General features: G+C 41.2%; 1 protein-coding gene and 1 pseudogene across 1 annotated transcript; both read right to left on the minus strand.

Annotated features, from left to right (window-relative positions):
- Positions 1–1,664: 1,664 nt before the first annotated feature.
- Positions 1,665–11,176, minus strand: LOC148368396 (uncharacterized). The gene is made up of 4 exons (XM_088329695.1): positions 11,166–11,176; positions 10,676–10,740; positions 7,383–7,475; positions 1,665–5,487 (listed from the first exon to the last, which is right to left on the minus strand). The coding sequence occupies exons 1-4, from the start codon at positions 11,174–11,176 to the stop codon at positions 3,992–3,994; spliced, it is 1,665 nt and encodes a 554-aa protein (XP_088185821.1). The 3' UTR covers positions 1,665–3,991.
- Positions 11,177–12,530: 1,354 nt separating this feature from the next.
- LOC148368397 (U2 spliceosomal RNA) lies at positions 12,531–12,666 on the minus strand (annotated as a pseudogene).
- Between the last annotated feature and the right edge of the window lie 95 nt (positions 12,667–12,761).

The following is a 12,761-nucleotide window of genomic DNA, read 5'->3' on the forward strand; positions in this document are numbered from 1 at the left end:
AGCGATGGCATTATACATATATACATATATATATATATATATATATATATATATATATATATATATATATATATATATATATATATATATGCAGTGGCTTCCAAAACGATTTGCCCCCCTTAAACTTTGTGACCTGTTGCCACATTTCAGACTTCAAACATAAAGATATAAAACTGTAATTTCTTGTGAAGCATCAACAATAAGTGGGACAAAATCATGAAGTGGAACACACTTTATCGGTTATTTTAAAGTCTCATCTCATCAGCTGCACCGCTTATCCTCAGTAGGGTAGCGGAGGTGCTGGAGCCCATCCCAGCCATCTCCGGGCAGTGGGCAGGGGACACCCTGAACTGGTTGCCAGCCAATCGCAGGGCACACGGGGACAGACAACTCATTCGCTCATTCACACCTAGGGACAATTTGGACCGGCCAATTCACCTGACATGCATGTCTTTGGAATGTGGGAGGAAACCGGAGTGCCCGGAGGAAACCCACGCAAGCACGGGGAGAACATACAAACTCAGCAAAGGAAGCTGGATTTGAACCCACGCAGGAGGTTCCCATGACCTCAGAACTGTGCAGCACACGCGCTAACTAAAATTAATCACCCCTTTTACTTTCAGTGCACCAAACTCTGTCCAGTAGTTCAGAGAGGATCTCTGAATGATTCAATGTTGATCTACATGATTAACGATGATATGTGTGTGTAATCAAGTCTCTATATAAATGCACCTGCACTGTGATAGTCTCAGAGGTCTGTTTAAAATGCAGAGAGCATCATTAGGAACGAGGAACACAACCAGGCAGGTCTGAGATACTGTTGTGGAGCTGGATTTGAATCCAAAAAGATTTCCCAAGCACCATGCAAGCAATAATATTGAAACAGAAGGAGTATCAGACCACTGCAAATCTACCATGATCAGGCCGTCTCCCTAAACTTTCAGCTTAAACAATGAGAAAACTGATCGGAGATTCAGCCAAGAGGCCCATGATCACTCTGGATGATCTGGAGAGGTCTACAGCTAAGGTGAGAGAATTTGTCCATAGGACAACAATCAGTTGTATACTGCACAAATCTGGCGCCTATGCAAGAGTGGCATGAAGGAAGCCATTTCTGAAAGATATCCTTAAAAGGTGTCATTTGAAGTTTGCATCAAGCCAACTGGTAGACAAACCAAACATGTAGAAGGTGCTCTGGTCGGATGAGACCAAAATGGACCTTTTTGGCAACAATGCAAGACGTTATTTGGCGTAAAAGCAGCACAGCTCATCACCCTGAACACACTATCCCCACAGTCAAACATGGTGGTGGCAGCATCATGGATTGGCCCTGCTTTTCTTTCAGCAGGGACAGGGAAGATGGCTAAAATTGATGGGAAGATCAATCATTGTGCACACCCACTTTTTTGTTTTTTATTTGTTAGAAAAGTTTAAAATAATCATTTAAGTGTAATCCGCTTAATGATTGTGTCCCACTTATTGTTAATGTTTCACAAGAAATTACAGTTCTATGTCTTTGTTTGAAATGTGGCAAAAGGTCACAAACTTCAAGAGGGCCAAATAGTTTTGCAAGCCACTGTGTATGTATGTATATATATATATATATATATATATATGTAACCGCGGTGTACGTGTCCCACCAAAGATCCACATTCACGCTGGACTGGATGATGAGGTTTTTATTATTACAGTTTCTGCAAATGGATGAGTCACAACATTAGCTTTTTCTGCTGGGTCTGATCTCTTTGTAGTACTCTGGTAAAACTAACAACAAAGCATATCAAAGAGCTTTCTTTTCACTATACAGAAAATACATTTTAGAATATCACAATACATTTATAAATCTTTGCATTTTAACAAGATACTTTTAACAAGAGATCGTATAGTGGATTTTTAACGTTTACAATGAATTCAACATGTTTTTCTTTACTCTGAATTTTAACCAACATCATCCTTTTTAATGTATATGAGAAAATAAGAATAAAAACAATAATGAGTATAAAAATGGGTACAATTTACCTGCAAATGGATGAGTCACAACATTAGCTTTTTCTGCTGGGTCTGATCTCTTTGATCTCTACAAGGGGAATTAATATTTAGTAAAACAGAAACAAAACGAAAATAAACCTAAACAGCTTGACAATATCAATCACATTACTATGCATGGTGAGAGATTTGTCAGCTGGGGTAATAATGTTTAAAATTAACTTAATTTGTGGAGCACCAAAAGATATGTCTTACCTTTGTAGTACTCAGGTAAAACTAACAACAAACCCCGCCTCCTGGTCACATGTTAGAAGCCAAAACCAAACCCCACCCCATACCAGCAGATGACACTGTTGGACTCAGCATTGCAGGACATTTACCAAAAACTATACACATATTTTAGCAGGAATTTCAATAAAATAAAAGTTATTATTACACCCGTTATATATATATATATAGCACGGCGGCGCAGTGGTTAGCGCGTGTGCGGCAGAGTTCTGAGATCGTGAGATCAAACCTCCAGTGAGGAGTTTGCATGTTCTCCCCGTGCTTGCGTGAGTTTCTTCCGGGCACGCAGGTTTCCTCCCACATTCAAAAAACATGCATTTCAGATTGATTGGCCCTAGGTGTGAGTGAGCGAATGAGTTGTCTGTCTCTGTGTGCCCTGCCATTGGCTGGCAACCAGTTGCGGGTGTCCCCTGCCCACTGCTGGGATGGGCTGCTGCTGGGATGGTGCTCCCCGCGACCCTACTAAGTATAAGCGGTGCAGATAATGGATGGGTGGATATATATATTTATATATATATATATATATATCAACATTTTGTCCCCATTGGAAGTGCTACTAACATTAAATCATCCAAATTGTAACACACAGAAATAGAAGGTTTTTTTTGCTCGCCTGAATTTGTTTTTGCAATCAAATGCCTGCAAATGAGTGTACTTCATGGCTGCAAGACCATATGTCCTTGGTGAACAAACGTTGGACGTTCTGGATATACTTTTAACAGTTAACATTTCAGTTTAATGATGTCTTATAATGTGGTCATGGTGATTTTGAGTCTCAACTTCATTTTGGTCCAGGAAAATCTTAGTCCCTTTTCTGTTTTGTCTTGACTTAATGCATCGTTAAGTTTCGGTTCTGGCAAAAATCATCACTCATATCACGATTTCTGACTCTTTTATGGCCAAAAATAACAACACAATTCCAAATGGCTTTAAATTCTATCTATTTGGTTCAGAATCCAAGTTGGTGGTTACCCATTCGGTCAGCAGACGGTGCTCTCGGTTTCCTACACAAATTCATCTGAAACAGCCTGTGACTGGCATTAATCATGAAGGATGCAACTTTAAACACAATGTATTTTCAGCTTTAAATGATTGATTTTGTAGTTTGCTGATATGGATAATGATTGATAAGTCCAGAAGAAAAATAACATAGACCCACGGATAATGCACGCAGTTTGATTTCAACAAACTACGTTTTATTGACATGACAAAGAGAATTGGATCAAATGAAAGAATAAGGCTCCTGTGAGAACAGGCCACAACCCTGGGGACCTAGGTCGGCAATCTTATTATAATAATGATAATTGTTGATAACAGGTAAAATTTTAAGCAGCCACACGAAGAAATAGATCATCTATCAAAAAACATGACAGCTATGCGGATCAGGAATCTTTTGAATCCATATGAAGACTTTGGGGTTTCAAATCTTTATTATACAGATGGAGAGTCTGCTCACTTCCTGTGAATTAATGTGGGTTTTACGATGTGTTGGCAGTGTCAGTGGTTGGAAAAAGGTGAGAGGAAATTGTTTTGTGGCAGCTAGGGTTAGGGTTGTTCCTATAGACAGCCTGTGTGATACTTGGTCAATTAAGTGTGTTTAAGCTCCCACTTTCAGTAAATGTTTGACCACAAACCGAGCAGGCAAAAGTCTTCTTGCCAGTGTGGGTTCCTGTGTGTGATTTCTAGTGTCCGATATGATTTTTTTTCTACCACAAAATCAACAGGTCAAAGGTATATCACCGGTGTGGGTTCTAATGTGTTTCTTTAAGCTTCCACTTCTAGTGAATCTTAGACCACAAACTGAGCAGGAAAAAGGCTTCACGCCAGTGTGGGTTTTGGTGTGCATTTTTAAGTGCCCACTTGTAGTGAATCTTTGACCACAAACTAAGCAAGCATAAGGCTTCTCGCCCGTGTGAGTTCTTGTGTGTGTTTTTAAGTATCCACTATGACTGAATCTTTTATCACAAACTGAGCAGGAAAAAGGCTTCTCGCCAGTGTGGATTCTGTTGTGCATTTTTAAGTCCCCACTCCGTGTGAATGTTTTACCACAAACTGAGCAGGAAAAAGGCTTCTCGCCAGTGTGGATTCTGTTGTGCATTTTTAAGTCCCCACTCCGTGTGAATGTTTTACCACAAACTGAGCAGGCAAAAACCTTATCGCCAGTGTGGGTTAGTTGGTGTAATTTCAAGTCTCCATTTTGGGTGAAATTTTTACCGCGAACTGAGCAGGCAAAAGGCTTCTCACCAGTGTGGGTTCTCATGTGTTTTTTTAAGTCTCCACTTTGAACACATCTTTTATCACAAACTAAGCAGGCATAAGGCTTCTCGCCCGTGTGAGTTCTCATGTGTTTTTTTAAGTCTCCACTCCGAATGATTCTTTTATCACAAACTGAGCAGGAAAAAGGCTTCTCGCCAGTGTGGATTCTGGTGTGCAATTTTAAGGGCCAACTATCTGCGAATCTTTGACCACAAACTGAGCAGGCAAAAGGCTTCTCTCCAGTGTGGGTTCTCATGTGTTTTTTTAAGTCTCCACTCTGAATGAATCTTTTATCACAAACTGAGCAGGAAAAAGGCTTCACGCCAGTGTGGGTTCTAGTGTGCATTTTTAAGCGCCCACTCTCGGTGAATCTTTGACCACAAACTAAGCAGGCATAAGGCTTCTCGCCAGTGTGAGTTCTCATGTGTTTTTTTAAGTATCCACTCCGAATGAATCTTTTATCACAAATTGAGCAGGCAAAAAGCTCCTCGCCAGTGTGGGTTAGTTGGTGTAATTTCAAGTCTCCATTTCGGGTGAAATTTTTACCGCAAACTGAGCAGGCAAAAGGCTTCTCACCAGCGTGGAATTCCATATGCAACTTCATATAAGACTTTTTCCCACACTGAGAAGATGTGTTACCACCTTCCGACTGTGAGTCGCTTTCAGCATTTGCAGAGTGGGACGTGTCATCATCATGCGTTTTCACGTGTTGACGGGAGCTGATGCTTTGAAGCTCCTGCCAAGCGTTATCTTCAGGTTGACCTTGATCTTCAACAGTAGAACGGACCCCGGTCACTCGCAAGGCTGGAAAATCGTCCTCCTCTTTAATGCGAAAAGGCTCCCCATCCTCTGTCTCTTGCTTAACGTGATAAGGCTTCAGATCCTCCTCCTCCTCAATTTTAACGGCAGGCAACTCTGGTTCCTGCCGCGCAGTAGGAAGATATTTTTGGTTGACGTCTGCAAGACACAAGTCACATTTATTTGTATTGCCCATAACCCTTTCAATGCCGTAACGTATTAGTACGTTTTCAGAGGCATTGTCCCAGAGTGCCAAAACGTAAAAGAAATTCTAAAGGCTTAGGCGCTGCTGTATTTAACTTCTGGGAATTAAATCACCACTAGATGGTAGGAGTGGCTTTGATGAGATTTTTGTCAACACTTAGTGCCGCGGTTTGTTCCTGCATTCGCCGTATTACTCTGTATGGCAGAGTGTAGGCGCCGGCGTATATGCCAAGTAAGCGCAATGTGACGAGAAAAGCAAACATGTAAGTACAGACAATTAACGCTTCAAATCTTGATTCTTTCTAAAAAAAAAATGACCATGGGCCTTTGTTGGGATAACGAATCGTAGGACCCTGCGATCACCATGACGACCTGAATCATGTGATCACGTCATCCGAGACATCAGGGGCTGAGAATTTTTGCATAGTTCATGCATAAGTTTAGTGTTTTTGCAATCAAATGTTATTTTTTAAGCAAAGTGCCCTTGTGTTTATGGAAAGTATTGTTTAGATATTGAAAATATAAATATTTTAAAAAAGCACCGAGGCGAAGGTTCTGCTTGTAATGCATCGTTTTGTAAGGAACCATTTTTCTCGGATGTTTTCCGGGAAACAAGTATTTTCAAATGAATGAATTAAATTTACAAAATGTAAAACGCAAGTAGGCAGAAACTGTGACAGAAGCGAGGGGGGTGTTTTTAAAGGTTGGGTGCGACATTTTAAAACTTAAGCCTTACTCAGGACTTTGAGCCAGAAGATGGCAGGAGAGTAACACATGTTTTGCATTTATTTCTTAGACACGCTCAAATGAACTCATTTGAGCATTGCTCACAAGTCCTTAATAGAGAAAGTCTAGAATCAAACACATGGTTGTGTAAAATCCGCACACACACAAAGCAAAATCATTATTACAATAACTTTCATCATTTATTACATGAAAAAATATATGTCTTTGAAAAGAATCAGCGAGGGAGAAGCCCGGGTCTTATACTACTCGACAGCTGAACGTAAGATGTCAAGTAGTAATGTGCGTGTCAGTTCGAATCCCTGAAGCGTGTGCCGAGTATTTTAGATGAGTGCTTTGTGTAGTGCGAGCCAATCTGTGTGTTGATGACGTAAGCAGAGTCATTTGAAGCCCCGCGAAATGCGTGTGCCATGTCATAGATTCAGAGAATGACTTGCTAGCAAAGAGTGTCGTTTGAAAAAGCGCCAAATAACGCTGTACTTTGGAAAATAATGTCTGGAATAAGCACTTACCTCCTTATTTGGCATTTTTACTTGTGCCATGAGCACATAGACCGAGTGCCACGGAATAATTTATGTTAAAGCACTCTTTCAGAGAATGATTGACACCCCAATATTTTATTGCAATGCACCAAGCACTTTATAAATTATTCTGTCCACAAGATGGCGTCATCGAGGACATGAGTCATCTTAAAGCCCCTACGTGTGTGTGTGTGTGTGTGTGTGTGTGTGTGTGTGTGTGTGTGTCAAACATTTCCCTGCAGGGCTACTGTACCAAATATTAACATTCATTTTCCCAGGTGTATAAATACTTATTTACTGCTATATCACACAAATAATTTGCTCAAAAAGCATAGATTTTTCTTCTTAGTTCATCTCTCTCACAGTGGACATGCACCTACGATGAAAATTTCAGAACCCTCAGTGATTTCTAAGTGGGAGAAGTAGCAAAATAGCAGGGTGTTCAAATAATTATTTTCTTCACTGTCTGTATTTTGAAAGAATGAGCGTGACAGAAGCCCGGACCTTGTTCAAAAGAAAAGTACGGTGGACGTTAACCGCCAAATACGAGATGTCAAGAACGTTGCAGAAAGTAAAATGACCAACCTGCTCTGTTCAACACAACTCGGAGTATCTTGTAAACAGTTCTTGGCAACTCTGGTTCCTGCCACGCAGTAGGAAGATATTCTTCACCGATGTCTGCAACACACAAGTCAAATCACATTAATTTGTGACGCCTTTATTCACAGAAACTCACAAAAGAGACGCACAGATCACCACAGGGTTTCTACAGCTTAAGGCAAGTAAAATTCAAGACTTTTTGAATGCCTTTGGAGGTCAAATTTAAGACAAAGTTGACAAAAAAAAAACCCACACATTTGAAACAAACAAAAAACATGACATGAATAACAGGCAATTTCTAACAAATGTTTGTTTTATTTTATTTATTTTAATTACATTTTGGTCCAGTTAAAACGTTTGATCTGAAAAACAGCACTCTCCAGAGTTTAAGACATTTAACCAGGTTGCAATGGGTGTTGCAAGGGCCTCAGTGCATAATACACAGTCAACCTCAACATTAAATAAGGGGTAAGTTATAGTGAGATCAAGCTTCCTCTCTCAAAATTTCAAATGATGCAGCAGGTTCTAGAGTAGCGTGCATCTGGTCCAGGTGCCAATCTGAATACTCAGGAGGCCTAAACCTGTCAAACTTCTAAGCTCGTCCTTCTCCCTCAAGGACGAGGAAACCAAAGAATCAGGTTACTTTTAAGCTAATAAATATTGCTGTGTTTTAAGTCGAGATTGGGACATTTCCTGTCACGAGGTGTCGGACAGTCCCAGAAGCAGGGCACAAGGGATGTGGTGTAACCCGACTTGAGAAACGTTTATCTAAACAGCAACAACAAAAGACTGTACAGGTGAGAAGAAGTGTGGGACTTGGGTAGTAGAGGATATCTTGAGAGGGAAACTTGAGAAGAGATCTTTGAGTAGCTTGAAAATAGGTTACCGTGTAATACCTTTAAGAAAACGCTAGAAGTGGAAGGTCCTGGGACAAGGAGAGAAAACTTGGGGAAGTTCTTGGGGAGGAGAGAATCTGGAAAAGGAGTCTTTGAAATACCATTAAGAGGACGTTTGAGATTTGTGGCAAGTCTTGAAGTGGAGAAACTAGAACAGTGGGCTTAATGTTCGGTGTCTGGTTGGGAAGAGCCAAGTGAAATGGATTTTTTGGGTGAATACGAGTGGCTTTCATATATAAAGATAGAAAATCGAGACGCTGTGACTCAAACGTCTTGTGTGAGGTTAAAATTGAAAGTAGAGTATCTTTTATCAACGGCATCCAAAAAATATTTTCCGATGGGTCAAACTTTTGAGTGTGAAATGGTCACCGTGCTGCTGGTGTCCCCATGATAAACATGTACACGGGCTCTCCTATGTTTTAAAGAATCAGTGCGAAGAGCCTGGGACTTCTCCGGACCGAACTACAGGGTCCCTGCAGCTTTTTCATGGCCAAATTCAAGCACTTTTTAAGGACTTTTAAAGCCAATTTTCCTATTTCTCCAGGACCATTGAAGGAAGAATTTGGGCGCCGATCAAAAGAACGGGAGCCTAAACCTTAGTGTCAGACCTTAAACTTATTTTGGAACACAAAAATCGTTGAACATTCTAACTTGCAGCCAAAACCCTAGCAAATAACCGTTCACCCCTAACTTTAGACCTATCCCCGTTTCAAACTGTAACCTTAGCCTTACACCTTACGCTAGCTGTAACTCCAGCCCGAAACCTGGTTCTATTTTTTTGAAACCTACATTCAGTTGAGAACCCTAATATAGGGCTCAAGCCCTAGTTAATAACCCTCAACTTATCCCAAGAGACAAGAAGAGATCTGCAGGTTCGAGAGCGTTCTCCATCCGGGCCCCTGCTCTTCCCCTTGAGATTTGACCTAGAACCTCGGTGGAACTGTTTCAATATAGGCCTTAAACACACTTCTATTCTATAACATATGAATAACCTCCGTTTTATGTTGACAATATCTGTGTATTATTTGTCCTCATGTAGGTTCTAGAACAGGGGATGGTGTCTCTTTTTCCATTTCGTTTATTTTGTGTTTTTTTGCTGAATTGTTCCCCTTTTTGGGTCAGGTGTAATCGACATTTCGTTCTGTGTACATTGTTACACAGAATGACAATACAAGGAAATTATTATTATTATTATTATTATTATTAGTCATTTTGTGCATACTGTTAGATAATAATTAGTCATGTATGCATTACAGCAGAAAAATCGATCTAAAGAGCCGCTTCTGAGACGAAAAGAGTGGTCTAATTTTGGTCAGTCAAGCTGAGTCGCTTTTCTATAAAAAGACTTCCTGCCACTGCTACGAAGCAATATGCTGGGAGGGGCTGCTCCCTTCGTGGGGACAGATGGGCACACTGTGTGCTGAGGGGGCAGGAGAGTCCAAGCTCATACCTGCCAACTTTTGAAAGTCAAAAAGCCTAGTCGCTAGGGTCCAGGTTCGGTCAGGTCCAGAACGACCCGGGGGGAGGGATGCTGTTCATCTTAGAAATTCCCCATTTCACTTAACTGACTTCAGCACATATTTAAGCAATAAACAAACCAAAGGCTAAATCTCAATATATCATGCAAACAATTTCACTGGCACATTTCTAAGTGTCACTGCTCCATTGAATCAGTCACTTCTCAAAGTGAAGCAAGCACCAGTGTCAATTGAACATGTGAGGTCAAAAAATTTTATTCGCTGAAAAGCAGATAATAAGGGACTGAAAAGCCATAAACTTGCGTGGGTTGATTCACTTTAGCAAAATTAATGATATCCAAATGTTCTCCATGTTATACAAGCTACAGCCTAATCATTAATTGTTCTCCATTGTGCATCGTTTTGATTTTTTCAACTGTTCTTTCGAATGGGTCACACTGTGGCACTTGTATCCAGATGATGTCATCATCATTTTCATAGTCATCAGGCTGCTATGCACTTTGGTCGATAGACTTGCCCGGATATGCAGCCAGACGACTGGCAGTGCTGATATAGCCGTTGTTTGAAATGGTACTTTGTCTCCATCTTGCGGTGGGATGTTTTTACGATTTTATTTTTTTTCAAGGGGAAAACCAAGTCTCTGTGATGGCACCGTATCACCGTAGTGGGTTAAAGAAAACCGTACTCATTACGGCAAAACCGTAGTACTTGGCAGGTATGCAAGCTAGTGTCCAATGACATACACAATTATATACGAGATGACGTATGTGCTGCCCAGACCGCCCTCATTACTACATCCACTTTTCTTTGGATGGGCAGAGCGTGTCCGTGGGTGAGGGACCGGCCACCCCCCACTGGTAACGCCCTTGATATCAAGGATGTAGCAGAAGCGAAAATGACCAACCTGCCCCGAGCTGCTTGGAAACAGCGTCCGGTCGTCGACGCTCTCGCTCGGTCTCCTCTTTGGCTCTTTGTGGGGTTTTAAGGGTTATTTAGCTTGTTCATAAATCATTATCCATTATCCGTTATCGGTCAGTTCATAATACGCTACAAAGCCTAGGAGCCGGCTTCTCTTGAAGAGATCCTTCCTCACTGGAGCACATTTTGTCCGCCTTTGAAGTTCAACGAAAAAAACGCCACAAGTGTCGCTCCAACTCGGGAGTAATAAGGACAAAACCTTCGAAAAGGACCGCAAAGTGATACTTCTGTCGAGCTTACGTAGTTTGAAGTTGACTACAGGATTTTTGGTAGTTTTCTCGACATTTTCTTGTCCGGCGGTGGTGCGGCAGCCATGACAGCTTCTCCTTCCACCGCAAAGGATTGTGGGACACAGATACATACAGAGGACTGGATAGGTCGCTGTGCTGTAGCAGCCCGCTAACTAGCGTGCCTACGTGGCGGCCATTTTGGTTTGGATGTACATTGAAAATAAATCACAAGCTGCTCATTTTAAAACTTATTTTCATGTGGGTAACATTTTGTTATCAACGTCAACACGGAAGTGGCTATTTGGAGACGACCACTTTATAGTTCTAAAACCTCTGCAAATGTTTATTTTAATTCGGCCATTTTATGTTGGACATTGCAAGAGTTGTAAACGCTTAAATGAATCGTTCTGCGTCCATTCCAATTCTGCATACGTGTGCAAAAAACGGTGCGTAAAATATATCACTTGTGGCATGACGAACACTTATTTCAGGGTTTAGTATGAATACAACGGGGCATATCTTCATATCGATTTATTTCGAATTCTATTGGCCAAACAATGTGTCGATTATCATTTGAGCCGGTCACGATTGGCTAGAATTCTTCGGAGGCAAAGGAGGCGTTGTCGTTTTTTAGCAATACAGACTTATATTGGCTAATGCGGGCTGAAGACTGAGAAGCGAAGCCGCAATTGGCCAAAAAAGTTGCCCATCAAAAGTTGAGAGGTTAACAATCTCTAGAAAATAATTTTAGAAGTCTGTTTATTTGTAAACGGGAATTAGGGGGCTTAACACATAGATCGTAACAACGCAGAGATACTTTTCGATTGATTCATTTTATCCATCAGTATTTATGGTGTGTTTTGAAGTAAACCTTTTTATACGCTCGGATTCACTGGTCTCAAGCGGATCTTACGTACTATCGTGGGATTTCATCAAGACCATGTCCTTGGTGAACGAATTGGGCAACTGATGGGTCACGTTCTGGATACACTTATCACAGTTAATGTTTCAGTTTAATGATGTCTTTTAATGTGGGGGGTTTTGTAGAGGTTTATTGTTCTATATTCATTATCAATTATCGGTCATATCAAAATACACTACAAAGCCAAGAGGCCGAGACACTTGCTCCCAACCAAGAGCCTGAGTCAAGGTCCTAGCCACAGGGCCAAGCAGCGATCAGTGCAAAAGCACCGTTCCCGGAGGTCTCATTTTCATTTTGGTCAGGGAAAATCCAAGTCCCTTTTCTGTTTTGTCTTGACTAAACACATGGTTAAGTTTCGGTTATGGAAAAAAAGTGTCAAAAGTTATCACTCGTAACATTTCTGACTCCTTTAAGGCAAATGGCATTAAATTACATTAATTTGCTTCAGAATGTAATTTGGTGATTACCAATTGGGGTTTGGGGTTTTTAAGGGTTATTGATCTATCTTCGTTATTCATTATCCGTTATCGGTCAGTTCATAATACGCTACAAAGCCTAGGAGCCGGGACACTTACTCTCAGCCAAAAGGCCAAGCTAAGGTCCTAGCCCTAAAGCCTTGCTGCGATCATTGCGAATGCACCGTTCCCGGAGGTACTGCAATACCGGGCCGATGCGTGGAGTGGACAGAGCAAGCTCATATTCCATCTCCGAAATGCAAAAATCAAAGAGGCCAAGCTAAGGACCTAGCATTACAGAGAAAGCAAGGGCAAAGGGGTACTGCTATAGTTACCGCTGCAGTGCACAGTTCAATAACCACAGTCGATTTGGTCAGCAGGCGGTGCTCTCGGTTTTCAACACAA

The sequence above is a fragment of the Urocampus carinirostris genome, chromosome 3 (genome assembly GCF_059441175.1).
Source record: "Urocampus carinirostris isolate Australia breed hairy pipefish chromosome 3, RoL_Ucar_1.0, whole genome shotgun sequence".
NCBI classification, from domain to species: Eukaryota; Metazoa; Chordata; class Actinopteri; order Syngnathiformes; family Syngnathidae; genus Urocampus; species Urocampus carinirostris.